Source organism: Mya arenaria, chromosome 13 (genome assembly GCF_026914265.1).
Source record: "Mya arenaria isolate MELC-2E11 chromosome 13, ASM2691426v1".
Taxonomy (NCBI): Eukaryota; Metazoa; Mollusca; class Bivalvia; order Myida; family Myidae; genus Mya; species Mya arenaria.
Window position 1 is genome coordinate 22,164,822 of NC_069134.1, and position 25,627 is coordinate 22,190,448.

General features: G+C 33.5%; 1 protein-coding gene across 1 annotated transcript in view; it reads right to left on the reverse strand.

The window, feature by feature from the left end:
* The window catches only part of LOC128214580 (midnolin-like), a 32,704-nt gene extending 14,503 nt beyond the window's left edge, over positions 1-18,201 (reverse strand). The window contains exons 1-2 of the mRNA XM_052921132.1: positions 17,910-18,201; positions 4,465-4,552 (exon numbers count right to left, since the gene is read on the reverse strand). Coding sequence (XP_052777092.1) covers positions 4,465-4,552; positions 17,910-18,106 — 285 coding nt within the window. The 5' untranslated portion in view covers positions 18,107-18,201. The remainder of the gene's footprint in view (positions 1-4,464; positions 4,553-17,909) is intronic.
* Between the last annotated feature and the right edge of the window lie 7,426 nt (positions 18,202-25,627).

Sequence of the window (25,627 nt, forward strand, 5' to 3'; positions counted from 1 at the left end):
ATTACTTAACTGAGTTTGTGGGTGGCAATGTAATCCATGTACATTGGTAATCTAAGTACAAATAAGGTCATAAATCAATTACTATCAATTGCAAGGATGTTCAGTGATATTTAATGTAAGTGAATCAATCCTTCCGCATGCTTTCTTTCAGCTACACTCCTATATAATAGTACTTACGGTATATATATCAATATCATATCCAACATAACTGACGCAATGCCACTGGTCCAGGACTGGTCACATGGTGACCCCATGTTATTGGGTCATTAAATTTATATCGTACCAAAATGAAGTCTATTTTCTGATTCCGATGAATAAATGAAACATTTAAACATGTAAATTGTCTGCGTGATGGGGTTAGTGACCCGATATGGGATATACAGGGCGCAGGAAACCGCTCTCACCCGATATGGTTTCCTTTGCCCTGTATATCCCCTATTGGGTCACCTACTAAACCTGTAACTAATAATACCATTTCCAAATCAAAGTCACTTCAATTTTAAAAATCATATGTTGAAGCCTTACTTTGAACTTAGAGACGGCAGATTTCCTACATGCAGTGACTGCCATGGTTTCTACATGCAGTGACTGCCATGGTTTCTACATGCAGTGTCACTGCCATGGTTTCTACATGCAGTGACTGCCATGGCTTTATAACGAAAGGTTGAATTTAAGTGGAAAATTGACTTTTTTCTAAGCTGAATTTCAAGAACACTATATATGCAACACAGTGTGTACAAAAAAAATATGAAAAAATGCAAGAAAATGGAATGAATAATACATTCAAATCAATTATTATATAGCCGTGATGAAAACGAAGTAAAATGGAGTTCAGAAAATGTTGTCAAACAATTTGAAAATTTTCACTGAAGTTGATTTTTTCACTAATATGATAAATGAATACAGCCCTAGAGGTTCAGTCAAGGCACTGCATTTATATTAGTTTATACATATAAAAACCATGATTTGAAAGGTGAAAATGTTCACACTCTCTTTCACATGATTCCTTAAAAAAATTCTCAATAATTTTGTTTCGTTATAATTTGGTGTGGGAGAGGAATATTGGCTGAGAGAATATTGTATTTGCCAAACATTCAGTTCTTCTCAGTTAGGAGATGTCTCATTAAATAAAATAGGACCTTTCTTACATAAATGGTAACAATTATTGACAACTCCTCTGTGTATTTCATATCCAGCATCATTACGAATCCATTCCTGAAGTTGTCGCCCACACAAATTGCACAAGAAATTAGAATTTCTGCTGACTATCAGCAATTATGAATATCCATCAGCAACTTCTATATAATAAGGAGTAGGCCTAAAAAAAAAAATGTTTTGGGTTACTCGACCCTACCTACGAAATAGGCACCGACCCTACCATTTTTATAGTCATCCAGTTGTTAAAAAAAAATTAAACGTATGAATTTATATGTTGTTTAAAACCTTTAAAGCTTTATACAGAAGGTTATGTAATTTAACACCATTATCCAATGATGACAATTACATTCTTTTTTTAAAAATAGCCTACCTACCACACCTGTTTTTGAAAAGGATGTCACCCTAACCAAACCATTTTTATTTTTGACCATATATAGGAACACTAGTAATTTAATACCGTAAGCTATCAACTTTCAGGAGGTCAATTTAGTGCTCAGGCTCAATGCCTTCACAAATGGGACTGCACGATTAGTAGTGCCAAAAACTGCCAAATTTCCTTTTCGTATAAAAACAACCGCCATTTTGCATTTCCATACAGTCATTAATTGGTTTGATCACGTCAGCTATTTAGAAGCTCTTACGCACACTGCAGCTCATATGGAGGCATTTGATACAATTTTTTGCGCTGAACACTTAAAAAGTAAGCATTTATTTTTAATATTCTTAACCATATGTTATGTCAGCGCGCTGCTTAGTGCCCAGCCTGTCGAGTTAATTGTTCAAAAGGCCATGAATAAACACTAATTATTACATAGTACTGCAAATAAAACCTAGAGAATATTTCTCCTAATTTACATATTGCAATTTTACATAATTGAAAATATTGAACTGAACAAGCCAAAGTGAGTATGCCTTTGTAATGTGCATAATTCTTTTAAAATGCCCTTAGTATTTGTATAAGCCCAGAAAGCATTTCACTGAGTGTAGTCTTTATAGTTTTTAATAAGTCAGTGGATTGTCAACCTTACTAAAAAAAAGACTAAATTGCGTAACTTTTTATTTGACCTTGTGCATGTTTCAAGGGCTTGAATGGACAAGTGAAGAATCCCTTCATTATCAGTAGCCAGTGTCCCTGTTGTCAACAAGGTACTCTACAGATGAACATAAAACAATAGAAACATTGAAATGTCGAATAAGTGGATAGACACAATTTCTTTCACCTGACCTTAATTTTGACCTCCAACTAAAAACTGTACAATTAATCTTACATAATTAATAATTCTCAACATATTATTGTAGGCACAATTTGTGGTTAGAAAAAATCGTAATATCTAGGTAAGTATTAAATCAGGCGCAATTTGTCAGTCTCTTTTTATTTAGATGACCCGATCACGAGTAAAAGAAAAAAAATATAAATGAATAAGAGAACATCTTTGAGGATAATTCAATCAATAACCTTATAACCTTAGACAAAAAAACTAAGACAAACAAAAAGATACATGAGGACAATTATTTTGCTGCATGGTTAATTACTACATTGACTCTTGAAAGTATAAAACAGATCATACCCTTGTGCATTCAGTATATATATATATTTATACATATATTTATATTATAAGTTCTTACAGTAACTGATATTGAAAAATGGCAACAACAACCAGGAAAAGTAGCAACACCAACGTTGTAAACTACCAACACGCTTGGCATTGACAAGAAATCTGACTTCAGTAGCTTAGCAATGTTGTGTGTAAGAGGCCTCTTAAATATAGATTAGCCTTGTCCTTGCTGTGAACTTATATATAACCTGCCCGCTTGACCTCTGCCGTGATTATTTTTTTATCACCCACACATCTTAATACAATCATGATGTTTTCATCTTTCCATGAGCTTTTAGTATAATTGCTTTTATAAACTCATCAACACCTGAAGTATTTCTTTTCAATTGCCATACATGTTGAGATGTAATGTTTCGTAATTTCACAGAGAATTCTGAATCTTGTTAAATTTCTTAATGATATGCAATACAAGCTTTTAATTCTTAACAATAACAATCTTATTTAAATAATGAAATATGAAATTCACTGGGCAGAAACTTGAATACATATTGTCATAAAGATTTACTTTTATGCCAAACAATTTTACGTCTTGAGTCAAATTCATCAGACGGTAAAACGACCTTTAATTCATAAATCATACGATATGATACATCTCGCCCCCATTGGATAAAAGTATGATTGAACCAATAACAAGTATTATGATGGTGTGTCGAAGTGGGTTGGTAAATGTACGAATATGACCTGATTAATAATATGAGAGTGTCATGCATAACGATATGACACATATAATGAATAGGGAACCAAAATATCGTAGGCCGCTGTAATTGACTTACCATAAAGGAGAGGTGTCAATGAAAGAACACTTTTATATGTGACATCCTTTTTTTCAAATCTTGACATGATTTGTGAGAGTATTCAAACTAACATGGCCTTTATTGATACTTTAGATACCCTGGTTTTAGATTGTATTGTCTTCAGTTAAGAAGACGGCAGTGGGCCTGGGAAAACAAGCTCTTCCCCAATGCTCACCTAACACATGTAGGTGTGGATTATTATATGAACTGCATCATGACTTGTCAGAAATCTTTACATCTCAAAACATCATGAAGCACTTTGAAAAGGAACATTAATATACTCAACCCAATATTGTGCATGTATTGTGCCTTACGTCTTCGAAAAAGGTTTTTTTTAAGTAATGGCTTACGTACATGTTTTCACAACACCTGAGCGAGCAAACCTCGTATCCATTGACAATGACACACAAACACCATGACAAGATCTCACATTTTTCAAATAAATCATAACTACAGATATTCAATGTAATGTAAGGCGACTATAAATCAATTGCTATATTTTCATCCCCACCGCCCCCTCTTTTTCCTGCCACCCATAATTTTTATTGTCTCAAATAAAAATGTTGAACTAGCGTCTGTATTTGCATTTTGGTCCAGTACTAACCAGGAATCTACTTTTCATACCAACAGTGTCGATTTATAACATTTACATGTAAAAACGGAGAATTGTTATGATCGTTTTCCAGGTTTGTCAAGAAACACATGTATAGCCAGTCCCTTATGCAATAAGAAAGTGCATGAATACATATTCAACGGTGAAACAAGTCATCTAAGAAAAATAAATAATAAAATCACCCCCCCCCCCATTTAAAAAAAAAAATGGATGAAATTTAGCAATAAATTTATATTGGCCTCAGATAGATATGAGCTGGTTTCAATATTTAATTATTTCTTACATGTGATCCGGTTTCCATGCTTGGGACTATTGTAAGAACTCCGCCATTCCTAACATCGTTGTCTGCCAGGGTGCCAGCCAATAACAACCTGAAATAATACAATTAAAAAAAATCAAAATAACGATTTATTATAAATCTTTGAACATGTTCATTAGGCAATATTATAAAATGGTGATGCAGTCTCGATCAGACCCAAGGGGTCTCAGGACACCTCTTTATTAAATTAATACACACTATATATACTCTTGCAGTCTTCGTCGTAACTCAGGGTTGGCCGAAACCAGGGACAAGTAAATACTGTTTCAAACAAGTCAAAATTCCCAGGTGGGTGCCCAAACGGGCAAGTGCATTTTTCCGAAATTTAAATCCCTCTGTTTTCATAATTTCTTCAGCAACAATTCACAAATCCTGAATGAACGTTCTAAATTATTGGCTTTTGTCTATTTACGCATGAACCGGTGACGTCACTGTGAGCATTCCGCGTGTTCAGCATTGGTAGTATTCAATTAATAAGTGTCTGCCCGACACTTAGACGCTTATTAATTAAATACTTCTCTCGTCTGTGTTTTTGTTTTGTTTACAAAATGATGAATTTAAAGTATTTTGATGACTTAGAGCTGACTGGAGACCTGTTGTTTTCAATAAGCTGTTATCATTTAGGGAAAAAATGAACACTACACTTTAATTCTTGTTGGATTTTATTTTAATATTTTAAGGGAGGGTAAAAATGTTTAAGGGCAAGTGCATGGTTTTCTTCAATAACTTGCCGAAAGTGCTGAATTTTTTTTTAAGGCAAAGACTGCTCTTTAATGTCATTTTAAGGAGAACAATTGACAAAGATGTTGTGTCAGAGCTGCATGTACACTGAGACCCTCAAAACTTAAATTTATTTAGTTAAATATTCTTTGCTACCCTGGGCCCAGTGTTTCATTAAAGATCATAATTATATAAGGCTTAAGAACTTTCTATGCATTATGAACTCCAAGTTTTTGTGTTGTGAAGACCCTGATACCATTATGGCATATATACTTATTCTATACCCTTGAATATTGCATTAATCTAAAAGGGGAAATTATTTTTATTCTTATCAGCTAAAATGTCCTTGAATCTTGAAAAAAAACCTCACACAATAAAAACAAAATACAGGAAGTAAATATCATTTCATTGCAATTTTAATTTTTTATTTGTTAATGTGATCTTTCATATTTAATTATTGATCTTTGATTGCCTCTAACTGATTGTGTTAACTGATGTTTTTGGACATGTCTTGATTCAACTTGTTGAAGATAAAATTAAAATACCTTTTCTTAGTATTTTGATCAAAAAAATGCTTTAAAAAGCTACAGGTCAGAATTAAATGGGTCCACCATGCATACAATACAATTCTTAATCATTTAGATAGCTTTTCTGAACTAGGATATAAATGGTATGTATTAAACCAGGCACCCATACAAAATTGCAAATAAATGAACCATATAAAATGTACTGATAAAAAACATTTGTATACCACAAAAAGAACACATTTGTAATTAACTGCATTCTTTGTTACAAATTGGTATAATTCATTAACTTAAAAGGTAGCACAATGACAGATTTAAACCACTTCAAATATAAACGGCTCATTAACTTTGCATAAAAAATCTGTACATCACAATATTTTGTGTATTAATCAAATTTGAAAATAACAACAGAAGTATATTCATTGGTTTCATCATTCATTTTAACATATAAGGTATTATAATGAACAGTGAAACCATCGAGCTTCCGAGCCGTCAACTTTTGATTAATGGGCTTAAGAACTGACTTAACCCACACTTAATATGGGTTTTTCCCCAATAATCGTAAAATGCTTCTCATTTGCATATTCATTTTCAAAATATTCAATTCCTGTTATAAAACATCCAGGACAAGATGTCACTCAGTTCGTTGTAAATCATAATTAATAAAATGAAGTTTTAAAGATTATTTCAGTTCTTTTGCTAAAGTACATACAAATATAAAATAACAATACAGGATTGAATACTGAGAACAGCCCAACCTAAAATACTTGAACTTATATGTTTTATTTCATATCATAAAATATGAATGACTAATAAAAATGTGAAGAAAATATCTTCAATAAACCAATTGTTGAATGAGTTATACCTTTTCAAACATTGCAATATTTTCGAGACTCAAATACACACACGATTATGAAACACGTCATAGAAGATGCCAATGCACTTCTGTATTCCCCAGTCAATTAAGGAACACTTCATGGGTGTATAATATGATAGTGTGTAATAATGATTGGTGCTAATATCTGAAACCATATTCAAGTTTATAATATGATAGTGAAGATCATCATTATAATGTGCACCAAGTTTAGTTTTAATATCTTAAACCATATTCAAGTTTATAATGGACTCCACACACTTAAACCAGCCCAACTGCTTTCATACCCCTGATAATGACATCTGAGTCATGCAATTCATTCCTTCAATAAATCTCAGTTTTGTCTGGAAAAAAAACTTCCTGATTTCAACTGTTGTGTGGGTGGTACAAATCAGCTGAATAGCCACAGATCAATACAACTCCGGTCAAGTGGGCTCTAATAGCTACGTTTAACCATAATGGCCGGGAACAATTAATAGGAAATTGATTACCACAAAGAGAAAATGTTCAAGTTAAATGTTCCTTTCATAAGGCCACATTAAAAGCTAATATCCAACTGCTTCAAAAAACACATGCAACCCATTTTTTTTAGCGTCTGCATTTTTTTATTTTTTTTTGTTGTCTGATTTTTTTTTTATCTTTATATAAAAAAAAAAAAAAATTCTAACTAATTTAGTAAGACACCGAAGGTTCATTTGCAGTCTTTAATTGGATTGAAAGGTCAATTGCATTTTGTTATTAAGTCTTACTGGACTGAATCACCTTTTATAATGAGCCACAAAGTGAATTAATTACATAACCGGTGAGGTATAGAAATGTAAAAATGACAGTCTTTATTTGCATCCTTATGTTAATGAGACAATTTTGAAACATCAATCAGGGGGCGTTTCAAAAAATAGTTTTAATTGTACTTCAATAGTCTCAAATCTGTATAACCATCACAAATAGCAAAACATTTATTTTTCATAACTTCCTCAACTATGTGTTCAAGTTAATTTCAAAACTAAAATCAACTTGATCTATGTTGAAACAGCCCCCAGATATTTCACAAAATTAAGTTTAAAAAAGTGTCATTGGGTTACAAACAGGTGATAAGACACACCTACAGTCATGATACATATCTATAAGTTAACCATAAATAATAGCTTGTTACAAAATTTTATAGTTAATGTTTATGTAAATATAATATTTTATCACCTACCGATGTAGATTACAATTTATACTTTGATAGATTAAAATTACAAAAAATATAATGGTCTTATAATTAGAAAACTGATATGTTCTTATCTAACCACAGTCGGACATTAATTTGTAACTAATTTTGTTCTATCTACCGATTTTTGTCCAGCTTTCCTTTTTCTGGAAATAAATAGTTCTAGGAAAAGGTCGAAGGGTGTTCAATAATGTTAAATATCATTATTTACATGGAAAAAGAACACACATGTTCAGAAGCTTCCAATAATGACAATAAGCTTAAAGGTCATGGGACTTCTGTTTATGTGGTTGGAAAATGTCAACAGTGAGTAAAAGATTGTATGTTTTCAATATATTGAAAACCAGCTGCCAGTTTTTCTGCCTGTATTACTGTTGACCTTTGCTTGCGTTAACAGTTCAATTGCACCTCCTAATTATCTGATATTTATTTTACTTCAAATAATAACTGGAAAGCCAGGATCAGCAAGTGCAATACATATATTAATACAGAGGCTTCACACGGCAGAATAAATTTCATGTTTTAAAATTAGTTCAATAGGATATAACAACAACATAGTTCAGAAAAGTATTTACACTGACCACTAAAATTGCAGAAAAAAAATGATGGGAAATAAGATTGTTCTTTTAGTTACACCTCATTTGGCAATGATACAGAGACAACCAGAACCTTGCACATAGTTGCCTTATTGCTGGGCCACCACTACTTGAAACAGCCCACTGTGTCAGTCAATTTAAAACATCCTTGAAAGCTATGATATCTGCTTCAGAATCTAATTTTGCATAAACTGTTCCAACTTAATGACATACAGACATGGCAAAACTATTTCACAAACAATTAAACTATATCTGTCTCAGTTAGTAATAAATTATGCACTGAAATGAGAAAACAAACAAAGAAAAGCGCTTTCAAAATTAAAAAAAATGTTGCAAAATGCATTTATTTACAATGACTTCAAAGCTGGCACAGTCAGGCTTCTATATGAAATTTTATACCAACTGAAACATGAACAATTATTTGAGGCCTATTGCTGCAAATATTGGCAGCTTTTACAAGTAAACAATGAACTGTCTGGCAGTAGGTGTTTCAGAGGTATGTTCCTTAACAAAAGGCATTCTAGTATTTCAAATGGCATGTGTGTCTTCACCCCTATTCTTTAAGATTAGATCAGTCATTTTTTTTCTGTTTACCTAAGCAGGTAGAAATCAATGATCTTCAAGAATAAGAAGAAAGAAAGAAATTTGACTAAAACATTTTTATTGCTAGCAAAATGCCTACATGTAAACGTTATGTAACATGTATGTAATCAATAATATAGCTTTAGAGGGTGATTCATTGTTGTTACAGGGACTTAAATGACATCCGTCAAACAATTGTGAAGAAAGTCCTCAACCAAAAACCTATTTATATGTTTAATTTATGAAGCTATTATTATCCAAGCTGAATTGTTCTTATGATTAATTTTAACATCAACTTTAAGACCAGCTTAACTCAAATTCTATTTTCAGAGTCAGAAACCTATTTTGACTTAACACTGTCTTCATTTAAAAGATGTTAACTAAGTTATTTCTTCATTAACTTTCAGAAGCTGAACTCCCACATAACAAAAAAACCTGCTATGTAATTCTGCAAAGTACTTTTCCGAGTTTAACTGGAAATCCAGGTACTGTCAAGTGGAGATTCAGCAGAAAACCAAAGAGAGGACAGGCTATTAATTTGTGAATCTTAGGTTTTATGGATGCAACTGCACAGATATGTTGGCAATAATTCTTGGTCTATGTAATGTCCCACTCACATTTCATGTGAAGGTTAGAGTTTATTAAGTAATTTCCTCATGAATAAGTAACCCTAAGGGAGGTGAGCAAACACTAATGATTGGTGGGGAGTTGTGACTAAAAAACTGACTAATGTTCATCTTATAGTTTTAGGGATGCAATTTCAGTTACAATGCTCAGTCTATCAATGAAATTTAGTCAAAATTCAATTGATAATGCTGACTGCAACATTTAAGATGGGCTGATGTGAGAATGCCATCATTTGCCTTAAAGTATATGTAGCTGACGGTTAACTTGAAGACTGGTTGATTCGAATTTAAGTTTTCAAGTCCATTATTTGCCTTTTAGTCAATGTAATGATCCAGTTATATTTCAGTGGGTTGATGGAGAGTGTTATGTGGCTATTATACTGATTTGCCTTTCAGTCTATGCAATGATCCAGTCATATTTCAGTAGGTTGATGGAGAATTTTGTGGTTTAGTGCAACTTTGAACTGTTTGATTCACCACAATGATATCATTATTGGAAGTGACATTCAGAGCTTCATGGACAGCTTCAATACCTGATTTTTGTTAGAAAAACAAATCTATTTCCTCATGAAACTTAAGATCTTAGCCCAAGTCATGTTGCACAGTGAGGAAGTTTTAAGTAAAAACCAAATTATGCCCCAGTCATGTTGCACATTTAGGAATTTTTAAGTAAAGACCAAATTATGCCCCAGTCATTCTGCACAGTGAGGAATTTTTAATTAAAGACCAAATTATGTCCCAGTCAAGTTGCACAATGGGGAACTTTTAATCAAAGACCAAATTATGCCCCAATCAGGTTGCACAGTGAGAAACTTTTAATCAAAGACTAAATTATGCCCTAGTCATGTTGTACAATGGGGAACTTTTAATCAAAGACCAAATTATGCCCCTGAGTCAGGTTGCACAGTGAGAAACTTTTAATCAAAGACTAAATTATGCCCCTGAGTCAGGTTGCACAGTGAGAAACTTTTAATCAAAGACCAAATTATGCCCCAATCAGGTTGCACAGTGAGAAACTTTTAATCAAAGACCAAATTATGCCCTAGTCATGTTGTACAATGGGGAACTTTTAATCAAAGACCAAATTATGCCCCAATCAGGTTGCACAGTGAGAAACTTTTAATCAAAGACTAAATTATGCCCTAGTCATGTTGTACAATGGGGAACTTTTAATCAAAGACCAAATTATGCCCCAATCAGGTTGCACAGTGAGGAACTTTTAATCAAAGACTAAATTATGCCCTAGTCATGTTGTACAATGGGGAACTTTTAATCAAAGACCAAATTATGCCCCAATCAGGTTGCACAGTGAGGAACTTTTAATCAAAGACTAAATTATGCCCTAGTCATGTTGTACAATGGGGAACTTTTAATCAAAGACTAAATTATGCCCTAGTCATGTTGTACAATGGGGAACTTTTAATCAAGGACCAAATTATGCCCCAGTCACTTTGCACAGTGGGGAACTTTTAATCAAGGACCAAATTATGCCCCAGTCACGTTGCACAGTGGGGAACTTTTAATCAAGGACCAAATTATGCCCTAGTCATGTTGCACAGTGAGGAACTTTAAATCAAAGACTAAATTATGCCCTAGTCATGTTGTACAATGGGGAACTTTTAATCAAGGACCAAATTATGTCCCAGTCATGTTGCACAATTGTTATGTTGTGAACTTGTTTGTTTTTGAATGCATGGCAATTAAAATTTCAACTCTATACATATAATGTGAAATTGTGAAGTAATTGACTTGCCTAAGTCGTAAATAACTGAATGCAGAATAGTATTAAAGATCAATATACAGATATAGATATAAATAAACCATTTCAGGTATACATGTGAGTGGCGTAAATGATTTGCTTGTAGGTATAATAAAGTAAGAAAAGAACAATAACTAGAAGGTCGTAAAACAGCTCACTCCTCCCACACACCAAGCTATTACATAGTACATCGATAAAACGATAGTTTAAAAACCTTACAATGCAGCCATTACAAAATACTTGGGTAAAATAGAAACCAAGGGCAATGTTTGTTTATACAAGTCTGTTTATTTTTAATGTTTTCGCAGCTACATGGTCTCCAGGCAGACATTCTTGGCCATTTGTGTAATTTTCGTATTTAATATTTAACTTTTCCTGAATCTGGAGCACGAGGATTTCTTCCTGTTTATGTTTTGTTTCTATTTGAAACCACAAATATCTGATATCAGCTGACTCTGTGGTTAACAGCGCCATTGTTAACACACTGGGTTAATGCACCAGTAATTTTTGTGGTTTGACTGCTTTTTAAAAAGAGTAATGTTTACTAAATTATTCTGCATTGTTAAACAAGCTTGTAGTCTTCGAATCCCACACAAAATCAACCATATTTACTACAGGGTTACTGATTTTTTGGTGCAATTTACTGATTTTTTTCCCCCAATTTGATAAATGCAGATTACTTTGATGAATAAAAATGCAATGAATTTCTTAAAAAGCTCTTTTACAGCATAAATGTATGCATAAAAAAGTGAAAACATGTATATTTGTCATTGTATAGGCTGTTTGGCCAGATTTTGTTTTTCCCAATGATGACTTTTTTCCCCACTTTGCAAGGTGTTGGAAATAATTTTTAAAAAATCACTAGGATGCAAGGTATGTGTCTTTATAAATATTAATAATGTGCATCACCTTAACATATGAAGGACACTGTCTAATGTGACTCTTGGTATTTCATTTCTTATGAGGAATTTGATAAATTAAGATCTGATTAAAAGGGAACAAAAAAAATATCAATGACATTTTACTAACTACAACAGTAGCATGACTCGAAATAGTTGGCATTTCTTGTCTTATAACTTTTAAACTTTACTTGAAAATAAGACAATACCCAACCCAATATTTTCCTACTAATTCTTGGAAAAAGATCATTCTAAATGCCACAGCAGGTAATTAGAGAGGTCTGATATCTTTACGAAGTGTATCCTGATATTCTAAATATCATTCTGTAATTCTCTGGAAAGTAATATAATGGTCTACAACCTCACCCATTGCCAAATAATCATGGTATTTTCAAGTAAAACAAAATAAAAGGATCTGATGAATTACTTGTAAAAAATCAACATGATAGAAAGGCATGAAAAAATAATAATCTTAAAATCCATTTATATTCTTTAAAACATGTTTAACGTGAATGTGTTGTGCATCCTAACTTTTGGAAACAGGGGCAGGGCTTTTTTCAATATTGTTTTTGTTTCACTGAAAACTTTAGATTTATTGGTATAAAAGGAGTCAAAAAAAGTCTGCAGACTTTTTTAATTAGAATTTGTAATGTACATTAAGTAATAAAAATATGATTTTTTAAAAATCTAGTGAGATCAATGACCACTCAGTCTGATACTAAAGAGCTATCCTGACATCAATATCCTTTTAAATTGACATTTATTTCACATTTTTTATCAGCAATAGAGCACTTTCTCTATTTTGAAATAATCGGGCAAAAAAAACACTGATAGCATATAGGGGCCAAGCATTGTGTCCATTGACTTTTGTTTACTCTTTTCACATTCAAGTGGGTGTAAAATATTTTGGTAAGTCACTGACCCCGCGCATGTATCTAATCCTACCTCATTCTAGCCTACTTTATACATTAGAGATCAGTTTTGTAGCGAACAAAGCTTTAGGCACTTAAATAGTTGTTGCTCATACTATTACGTTAATTCAAAGGCATAAAACTGGTGATATTAAAAAATGTATGAATATGAATATAACGAAAGTAAATCTGTAATCAACATAATTTCATAACCATTTTATAAGTACACTCACTAATTAATTATCATTAATTTGATAAACAGTAAGTCCCCCACACGCCCCTAACCTACGTACATGACCAATCACCCTAGACGGTCCCCCACACGCCCCTAACCTACGTACATGACCAATCACCCTAGACGGTCCCCCACACGCCCCTAACCTACGTACATGACCAATCACCCTAGACGGTCCCCCACACGCCCCTAACCTACGTACATGACCAATCACCCTAGACGGTCCCCCACACGCCTTGACCTACGTACATGACCAATCACCCTAGACGGTCCCCCACACGCCCCTAACCTACGTACATGACCAATCACCCTAGACGGTCCCCCACACGCCTTAACCTACGTACATGACCAATCACCCTAGACGGTCCCAGGACATTGACAAAATTATACTTTGATGACAACGAGGTTGTTACCAGGATAAATTGTAGTACATATTTCCCTTTCTATGATAAGTCTGTGTTTGTGGCTTGATGAAAAATGATCAAAAGAAATGGCAGTCTATATATAACTTTTTTTCTTTAAATAGCTCTTTAAACAGTCACACAATCATGAACTTTGTCATATTATCAGTTTCTTTGTACCAAAAAGACACGAAATTGCAGCCATTGACGTAAGAGAGGTACAAACTTAGCTATCTAAGGTTTAATACTCACCTTGTAAACACCTGAACAGGTATATCAATGAGGGGTGGTGACGTCAGACCAATGTTTGTATACCTACTGTAGCATTATCAGTATTGGTTCATTAATGTTATGAAATGCATTGTGGGTTTGTATTATACTCTCACAACAGAAAACTCATAAATTGAGAAATACGGCTTTACGAAATAATGTTTGATTACCAATACTTATACTTTGTTTACCAATAAGAAAGTGAATAGGTGCACAAATGTGGACCATGTGTTCTTGTGGGTGGAATGGTTTTCCTCCTATTAACCAAAGTGATTAAAACTTACACCCTGAAAACACACATAATCAATAATAAATAATTTTGAAAATACCATAAACACAAGAATGTTTTCAATCATCCCAAATATTAGTACCAAGTCACTTGTAATAATTATAAGTACAGAAAAGGTGTGATTTTAATCCAGAAAGAATTGGAAGGGTGTGACAGGTCAATCGGTATAAGATCAAATTTAATTACTGAACTTCCTTCCAAATTATAGTAAGTTATGGAATGAGTGTTGGGTAAAAATATATAAAGAGAGAAAGAGACATCATTTTATGTTACAAAAAGCTGAATTAAATATATAAAGAGACACTTGAAAATTCCTATAGTGTTCAATAACATTAACAATCATAAAATTATTGAGTAAATACTGCTGTTTTCTTGATATAGATCAATGACAAAAATGATAGTATGTCGAACATTAAAGTTTAAACATGTTATTCTAGATGGTTTCTCCATATGTGTGCGGAGACCTATATTAATCACAAGTGTGGTGATCACAATGAGGAAAGTTTCGTTAATTTAGTGACACAATAATAACAAGACCTATAACATATCAACAAACATTGTTGTGGAAACAGACACAAACAACAACACTAGGGTATGACACCACAGCAGTGGTATCAGCATCGGAAAAATAGCATCGGAAAATACGGCTTGCACCCACATATCCAATACAAGCCGAGTCCAAGTAGGAAAAGGGGGTGAATCTAATCAATAGAGGAATGTTCTCAAAATCGGAATCACTAATGAACAAACAAAGGAAGATAATGATGATGACTCAGCTGTCCATACAGGAAAGTAAACAATAATAAGGAGGATTTCAAAATTCTGTTTGAACCCGATCTTTTTTGCTACAATCTTTTAAAAGTGTATTCAATAAAAAAATATGAAAAAGTTGAAAGACTGCTTCCATGATTTTAGGCATAACATGGGCTTGAACTTCTTTACCAGAATGTGTAGTCCCAAAACCCCCTCCTACACATGTGCTAGAAATATAATTCCTGGGAGCATGGCTGCTCCCCCTCCCTACCCCCCATCCCAACCCCCTGCCTTACTACAATTTTTATAGTAATACTCCTTCCACTTGAGGCTTCTAGACCTATCCTTTTAGTATGAAAACCATAAATATAGTGAACATGTGTATGAGCAACACTATGCTGCTGTTAACACTCCCCAACCACCTCCGTTTCCACTCCCTATGCCCTTCCCCACCCCCTACTAGGTCCTCTCCTCCCCATTTTCCCTTCTACACACCCCTTTCCTGTTTCCCACCCTGTACCCCTTCTCCACCCTGTACCCCTTCTCCACCCCCAACAAGATCCTCCCATCCCCCTTTTCCTTCTTAACCCCCTTACCCCTTCTTTACCCCGCTTTACCCTTCTACACCCTGTACCCCTTCTCCACCCTGTACCCCTTCTCCACTGCCTACCCCTCCTCCATCCCCCTATAAAGCATTACTTATGTAATGCATACAACTACATTGTATTCTGCACAAAACACTTTTGGAAATATCTGTCCTTAGTGGTTACACCTCATGAAAACCATCCTAAATTTGGGAAGGAGCAGGGCATGTTGAGATAGTAGCACACACTTGGGAAATCAGAAACACAATCAGGGCATAGCAGCCATGGTCTCGGAAAATGATGCAAAGTCAGTGATATCTTCAATCTGATATCAATCTTTAATGTCTATTTCTGATGTGATAAAAGCCATAATACTTGCTATAATCTGAACATTGTAAAGTTTGATTTCAAGTTTATTTAGATGAAATTGTTTCTGGGACAGGCCATTAGTCCAGTAGGATACTTTGTAACAGTCTTTGCCACAGGCTCCATTAACAATGGTATGCCGCATTCCCTGGAGTCTAAGACATAATTATTTCTTGGGCAAACCAATATAGCTACATCAAGGATCTCAATCATATATTGGTTCTAAGACATAACTTGTCATAGTTAGATAAGATTCCTATATCAAATTATTGAACTTGTTAATGTATAAATGTTTTAAATATCATTTTATTAAAGATGCACTATTACTACCAAATAAGATTTACCACAATTAATACAATTGTTTAAATATACCAAAAACGATGAATAAATGTTGAAAACATTGATTCTTAAATGAAGGATTCCGAGTTTAATTTGAAAGAAATGTGCAGAAAACAAGGTTACAACACTTATTACCTAATGAGACTATAGTAGATCACTGTCAATCTTGTAGCATTCACCAATCATATCATTTTTGGGGGTTTTCAGTTATTAAATACCTTGTATACAATCTAATTCTTGTTATCAGTAATTAATATTTTCCATAAATCCATTATTAAGTTAAGTAGTTAAAGATGTATCACTCAAAATTTATGTTTGTTATACATGTGTTTGTATTGATTTTGAATAAGAGTGCCACTTTAAGTATAAAATACATTTCCATTCTTCATAGTTTTTGGTTGTTAATTTGCACTGATATAATTTTTATACATGTGCACATCAAACCACTCAATTACCACCGACTTATTTACTACTCATAAATATTAATGGGATTCATCTGATTCTGTTAGCTTAATAACTAAATTATTGGCACATGGTTTAAGATAGCTGAAAACATTGAGATAGTTCTCTGCAGATACAATTTGCATGCAAATGGTAGAAATCTGGAACAGTATGAATAAAATTTAGATATAATTTTGCTAATGATATGAAAAAGAAACAGTGGATCTAGTCATTTTCAGAACCTAGCTTAGTTCATTTAGTACATTTCTCTTCTTAATTGCACACTGATGAATCATTTATTTATAAATGTAATGTCTTATTTGTGAATTATAATATTTACTATATTCATAATCAAAGCAATAAGCCCACAGTAAAAATACATCATTTAATATTTCCTGAAGAACTTCTACAAACCACAGTCTGTAATGGTCAAGACACTACAAGATGCAGCATCCAATTACATGCATCAAACATAATATTTGGGTTTATGGGTCAAGCATTTTTATATTTAATAAGGTAATGAAACATATTTAATATGATACATTTGTCTTAATGTGTGACTTTAATATATGGAAGACTGGGGGGATTTGATGTCTTACAAACTACTCATTAACATAATATGCCATTATGCCTGATTACTTTGCATACAAAATCTAAAGCTAATCAGTACAATCTGATTTGTAAATATTACAGCCTGGGAGAATATAGTTTATATTGGACACTATTTGAGTATGTGTCACCTGCCTGGGAGAATATAGTTTATATTGGACACTATTTGAGTATGTGCCACCTATTTCTTCCACTAAGTCGTGATCATGTAATTAGATAACCCTTCAGTTTCATATTCCGCGTTACCAAGCCTTTGTTTGGCGTCACGTCGTCCAAATTGAACTTCACATGTACATGTCATGTGGTCACCATCAATACACCGTCCATTAATTAACGCAATTTCCAATTAACTAAACGAAGCAATAAACAATTTTGGATAACTATATGAAATGCTTTAAGATTTTATGAAATGACTTACCTATCTTTATACAAGAGACTCGTGCGCCCTGCAAGTAGCCTGAACTTTCGAGCCAAAGCGTATTTTAATCCTATCACAGAATCCAAGCCGGACACAGTTATTCGGAAATGCGCGCCTGTGGTTGTTGCAATTGTCAACTCCAATGGCAACAGTAACTTGTGTGATTTAAAACACATCCTCTGATTGTCAACGTCCATCTTCTCTGTTCGACTATTCAGTTTTGCAAAAACAACGTAACAAAAACCGCGTTCAATACACAACAGTTCTACTACTAAAGCGTGAGTACGCTACGATGAACTGAAGAATCTACTATATCATACAGCAACTGGCCAATCAAATTATAGCGAATAATGAACTCGACCAAAAGGAGGTTACTCATATTATTTCATAAAAATGCAGTCTTTTGATAGACAAAACAAGAAATTTGTTCAAGTCAGATCAAAATTCACTAAGACAAATTAACTATCAAATATATATTTTACGTCACATTAACTGATTTAGACTAAGGATTTATTATTGGCCAAGTTGTTTCCCCTATTGAAATGTAGGTCAATGTATTGTCAATCAAAGGTTTGCATTGACGTCAATGGAGAATCACGTGATATTGTTTTTCTCAATGAAATTGTAGTAAAGAATCGATTCCGCTAGATTTCAGCAATCGAGAGCCCTGTAATGCGTTCAAAACAACCCATATTGATAAGAACGCATATAATACACCAATACTGCGATGCTTGCGAGATAGAAAGCGTTCTTATTTCATTTCTTCAGTATCAAAGGCAACTGCGCTGTTTTCATAATGAATTGCATAAAAGCAGTTTTGTTAACTATTCAAGAGTTATCTCGCTTGGTCTCGAAACAAACAATCATAAATTAATATCTTCTGTATGGGCTTTAAAGGAGTACAAAATATTAGCTTTTATTAATGTTTTTTTTTTAATTAATAGCTACGTGGTCTCAAAAGCACCAGAATTAAAAACAATATATTTTGCATCAACGTATACAATGTTCATGAATCGGCACCAACATTTCACCCAGGACAAAAAATTTAGTCTTAGGTATTTATGATGCCAGCTTGATTTTTAAAAAGGTGATGTTTGGTACACTACATGAGCCCCGATGACGTCATTACACACGCTGACGTTTGATACGTGGCAATATCTGTTGTCTCAACCTTATATATACCAAAATGCATGCAGAAAAATAAAGCGCAAACTATTCGGCAAATAACTGCCTTTCTACAAACCTGCTTCCCACGTAAGCCAAGTAGGGCGTTTTTCACGGAAGTATCTGTGGCCAATGTGACGTCCTTTCAACCACATGAGGCGACCCACTCGTCTGGATTTTTTTCTTTCTGTGTGAAACTTTTTTTCATATGTTTTGGTTATAGCCCAAACCATGATCATACATGTACAAATTTTGTTAAAAAGGTATGATCATTACTGAAAAATTGAAATTACTAATCAATAACTGAATTCCCTTGAATCGTTTCTTTTTATCGCTTTGGTCTTTTTCTCCTTTCTTTCATTCCATATATTTTTATTATTATTTTTTTCTGGGAGGGTGGATAAAAAAAATGGTTAAACTATTGAGACCAGTGTGAAATTGATATCTTAAAAACCGGCGCTCCAAATGAACACTTCTGGGGTTGGGTGGTGCGAGTGCGTGTGTGTGTGTGGGGGGGGGGGGAGGGGCTTATGCTGTAACCCCTACACCGTTATTTATAGCACCAAAGCTCTTAATATGACAACATAATCATATTGTGGATAAAATAATTGAAACAGTTTTCGTGTTTAGTATGCGACATAACGAAGTGCTGCATACCTAAAAGTTGAAGCTTTATTTCATCTGACGAATGTTTTGAGGCTTTCCCTGTTTGGTGCTATTGTATCTAAGCAACATTAATAAGAGTGTATAAATTTTCAGTTGTTTTTATTGATTTAATATTTGTATGTGATCACGCAATGATATATTGTAAAAATCAACGTGAAGAAACTGTAGGTTTAGCATTTTAAAGTTAACATACTAACGATGCCATTTCATTCATGTTGTTCTACTACTTGTTGCTGTATAGTGATTTAAGTTTATGTATTATGAGCTGCTCATGTTTCTTGTTTGTCATTTTGCTTCATTGATACAATTACCACATTCTTAGAGAGAATTTTTAATACTTGTGGACTTGTTCTGTGTTGTTACTAGTTATTGCAAAAGTAACTTTTTGTATTCTGAATGAAGCAAATATACTGACAAGTTGTGACCAGCCTGTTATAAGTCACAGCACCACTAGGAGTGCTTGTATATTATGTAAGTAAGTTTATATTGGCGTACATGTATATAGGTTTCATACTCAAAAACCTGTTTAAACCTAAGCCGCATCGTTTTTTTATGATTATTTTCACTTACAATCGCAGTATGCTTATTGTTGCATTGTCGTAGAATGGCTGTGGACTGAATACAACAGGGGATAGTTTCACGAACTGTGTAAGACGACATCCTACACTTCGATAGGACAGTAACAATAACAATCCAATCAAATAGCTAAAAAGTCTTTAGTTTTCAACTTTTCAGACTCATGCCTCCGCCAATGTGATCGCCTTTCAGATTCACAAAAAAAAACATTTAGAAGAGCTCTAGACAACCAAATATCGATTAAGCAGATAATAAACACCAACTCCATTTAGAAGCGAAAACACCCGCCAAATTTCTAGTGAACATATCACGTGGTTTGTGACGTCACATTTGGTTATCGCAAGAAGCAAAATACATCTCGTATCAGATAGAAATTTTTTCATATCAACTGTTTCAAAACAGGCGCAGGCTAAGGGGGGAAATGCACACCATACTCAATAAAACTACAGAAACAAGCTCAGTAGCTGAAAATTTAAACATAAAGAAGGTAAGAGGTAGGCCATTCTTACTCCAAGTTCGATCCAAAATACTTTAAAGAAGACATCTACGCAAACTAAAATGAATATGGTGGCAGGGTAGCCGGGTTATACTCAGCCACGCACAATCGAACCAACTTACCATGAAAGAAGGACTTGCCATTTTGGTCAATTAATAATCTAAAAAGCGAAAAGCTAATTCTAAAGCGAAGAAAATATTCAAAAGGAGACCATGTGATTGTCACTACGATACGACCCTATTACATTTACGTCATAGCTTTCGCTTGTGCTCAGATCTTCTTTAAATACTCACTTGAACAGTGTTTAGCATCATTGATGGCGGATGTTTGCGCTACTAACATAGTCGCCTTTTAGCATCGAGGAATGTGCATACGCACTATAAACATGCCTTTTTTTCTTCTAAAACGTACAGTGCAGCACAGCACAGGGTTTTCACATTATTTCTCAAATAGTTTACAACCCCGCACATATTATCTAAATAGCAACTAAGTCTAGACCATTTTTTTACGAATGCGTAGGATATGCTGCTGTGAATGATTGAGCACTGACAAGATAGATAAAACGTTTTGTATTAACTGTTAAAAAGGGACTATACACCAGATGGCCCCAATATCACCATATGCAGAACTTCCTCAAACAAGCCTAGACTTTCAATACGAGCTAGTATGAGGCTGATAATGCATTACTTTACATGATTAAAAAAAGTATTTTATTGCTGTCTCAGCTGAGTTTACCTGTTCAAAAATAGCACATTCTGACTTCCAAGTAAGTTTATAGTGTGTCTATTTAATATGTAAAGGTCCCGTGATTAGTACAGATACATATACCGACGATATTTTTTAATTTACTGGAATTTACGTGGTAGATAAGTTTTTGACACATTTCTTTGTTGTTTTGTCGAATGAGATGGCAGTATTAAAATGTTCGTATATTCAATTTAGTAAGTCAGTATCCACTTGACATGTTATAAGTACTGTAACAATGATTAAAACAAATAATGCAATTGAAGCTATTTTTATTAGGAACAAGCTAAGTTTCCAAACATTGACAATCATCTTGTTTGATGGTTCGTGCTGTGATATGTTTTAACATAACCCCCTTTTTGATATATGTGATTATAATACATATGTTTATTTATACATTATTGATATAGTATGTTTGTATGATCACATGTGTTGTTAACTTGTTACATTGATATTGCCGTAGTAAAGGAATTTATTTATAATGCTACGCTTACATAATGTTGAAAACCACAAAACTGCACAAACTTTGTAGAGCATACCTTTGTCAACAACTCCTTATAATAAATGTTATATTTATAAACACGAGACACGCTCATATCTATGCAAATAGGTTTTTTTTGTTTTTTATTGGTTGAATTTGGGGCATATTTTAGGCTACATACTCGAGAAACAAGTCTAAATCCACGACATAGTTCTTACATAATTTACTCAATTTACTTATTTACTCAGAATTTACTTAAGATATCTGTTGGTACATGTTTTTTTTAAGAATCGACATTGTAGATGTATACTTTATATTTACGGTATTTTACAAGATGATATCTGACCTACGCGCACGTATTAATATAGATTTGTTTATTTTTTTAAATAATGTGTTTCTATGCCTTTATAGTTGCTGTATGAAACTGCTTAGATGACCGTAAGTATTAACTTCGTAAAACATTAATGTTCATTCTATTAACCGTGTTATGCATGGGTCCCGTTCGTGAACGTTTTTTCACTAACCGTTCCAAGACAGTTTCCCCCGTTTTTTATAACGCTTTATTGTTTATATTGTCTGTGTCAGTTGTCTTGTGACGCTGTGGGTCTACCTGAGTATATGTTGCACTTTAAGCCTTCATTGCCTTGTGCCTTTAAATGACGCCATAGTTCAAATTCCATTGTATCATTGAAAACATAACGTATAGTGTTGCATTGGATATGGATTTGGTTTTCTTTTGCCTCTATTTGTTGAATTGATCGTTCTACAATTAATGCTTGGTCTTTGGGTTGGTCTTTGGTAATGGTTGGTCTTTGATAATGGTTGTATTTCATAAAGGTTGTATTTGATAATGGTTGGCATTTGATAATGGTTGGTAATTGATTATAATTTGTTTAATTATAATATAATATAAGTGTTATCAGATGCATTTCCGGGAAAAATAAATGTTGCAAAAACATAAGCGATTCCATTTTAGGTGACTCGCTTATGTTTGGTAAGATGCCTTCTTTTTTATTTTGAAATGAAGTGTGGCAAACACTCAGGAGTGTAAAAACTAAGATACCAAAAGCTGGAACCCTTCAGCTGAATACCACAATTTTCATCAGCGTTAATAACGGTTTTGTTGTTGCGTGATTGGATGATTGACATTATCACGTGATGTTATCAATATATTGTTAAAAAGTAAAAATATCCATCCATTTTGTATATGGTTTTCTATTTTTATTCTTTACTTTAATTACCGCCGTGGGTTTGCACCCTAATAAAACCAAAACACTTTTTTATACTAAAACTTTATTTGTTCTTCAATTTCGATATCATAGAGTAACATTATTATATAAAAAAAAAAATTCATATAGTCTAGGAGAAAACTCATTTTTGATCCAAAGACATGAGCGAATGCCTTAAACAAAGAAAACGTTCTTACACTTGCGCGATAGTGGAAACACACTGGTCATTACTTAATACATATCGTGAAATGAAATCGTTAAAAAATGAATGTGGTTGACCTGTGATTGTTTATTACATCATTTGGACATAATTGTTGCATGTACAATTATCTATTTTGATTAGATATTATGAACGATTCATACATACAGATATATAAGAAGTCCGAATTTTTATTTTTCAATATTCAAGTTCCATTAAGACAATATGTATTTTAAGCTCTTATTTTCCATTGAATTTGTTGCATCAATGCGTACTTCATGTGATCCAGTTTAAAGACATCACGAACAAATGGATATTGACCCACACTATTGGTTTTAATGCTTCTATAAAAATGACTACTGTATTCATATGACGTAAAACGCCCATGCCGATTTGAATAATTTTTAATATTTTAAAACGTACTTTTGTCTATATTTACATCACGTTTTGAATTGCAAATTGAAAATATCAAATATTCAACAATTCATCAAGAAACTGTTTCATCATATTTTCTCCCTATGAATTGAAGCATTAAAATGTGCCTATGAAGCACATTCAACGCCCGCTTGCAACACGTCACGCCGTGTTCAGTGTACGGAAATTGCTCAATCCGTCAAATTGGACGTGTTTACAACGTTTAAGCTTGTTGTGACGTCACGCGCATAGCCTAAATGAAAGGAGACACAACGCATTGTTGTAGGTCATAAAACGTACTTATTTGGCTTGGACGTATACATTACAGTGAATGTAGGTTCTGTAACGTCAACAATCAGTACGAAAAGGGGAGATATTTTTAAGCCAATCAAGTAACGCTTGGTATACGAACACGTCATTAATAATGTCAACATTAATGTTTGTTAGTTCAATTCTGAGCAATAATAAATGATCAACTTGTATTTGGTTACTTTGTAAAATTCAAAATTAAAAATATGTCAAATAATAATAACAAACAACTCGAAAGAAGGTGTTGGAATTGTATTGGATGCACGTTGGCAAAACGTTAAAAATCTCAAAGCGGTATTGGATGAAATACTTGAACCTATCAGATGTCAGTTTTTAACAATACGGTTATGCACAGGTTATATCATTAACATCAAAGCCATCAATAAAACTGACATTTAGTTCAAGTTTCTCTTACTCACCTACGCGTTAATAGCTCTCAAATCCTATCCTTTTCTACAGACGATAGTTACCCTAAAAACATAAAAAATATTTACTGATACTGTATTAAAACTGTGTTTATTGTCTGGTGTGTTTCATGGTGAGTGTCTGTAATTACACTTCTGATACGTGTTCAATTAACACGGGACTAGACACCATATGGTACAACTGCAAGAAAAAAAAGAAAATCGTCAAAAACTAACATTACATTAATATCGTTGTGTACAACGCACTGAATCATAATTGCTGATGTAACACATGTATCTTTCGAAGCTTTTGAGTATTTTTCCAATTCGATATTTTACTGTGTCTTTGTACAGCGTGAATCGCATTTAATTTAAAAATAGCGTCGGTATATGAACATGTACTAATCACATGATTTTTCACATGCTAACTATACACACTTTAAACTGGAAAACCATTTAATATACGCTATTTTAAACGGGTCAACTGAGACAACAACAAAATATTATTTTTATCATGTAAAGTGATGAATTATCAGCCTCATACTAGCCCCTATTGTCAATTCAAGGCTTCTATGAGGGAATACTGTATTTGACGATTTTGAAACCATCTGGTGTCTAGTCCCTTTAAACTCTATAAAACGACTTGTCTCGGACCTGTAAGTGTGGTTTCCATTTGCATACCTCGAGGTGTGGTCCCTTGATAGTTCTTCTCCCTTAAAGGGCCTTCCACAGTGCAAAACTAAATGGGGTAGGCCAAAAATTAAAATATTACAAAAGTTCATGTTAACATTGTTTTGAGGAACATTTACTTTCAGAAGTAAAACATACATCCTTTACAACATGTTTTGGGGGTAATAAGGAGTTATTAGCAAAATTTAGAAAGGAATATTTTACCGGATTTTGGATGAAAAAGCATTTGCATTTTGTCGGAAATGTCTGTCAATCATTTAAAAATGTTTTTGTGTCAAAATGCCCAAGACTTACAATCAGAAATGTTTTGTGGGATCTATATGATATTCAAATAATAAAGATAATC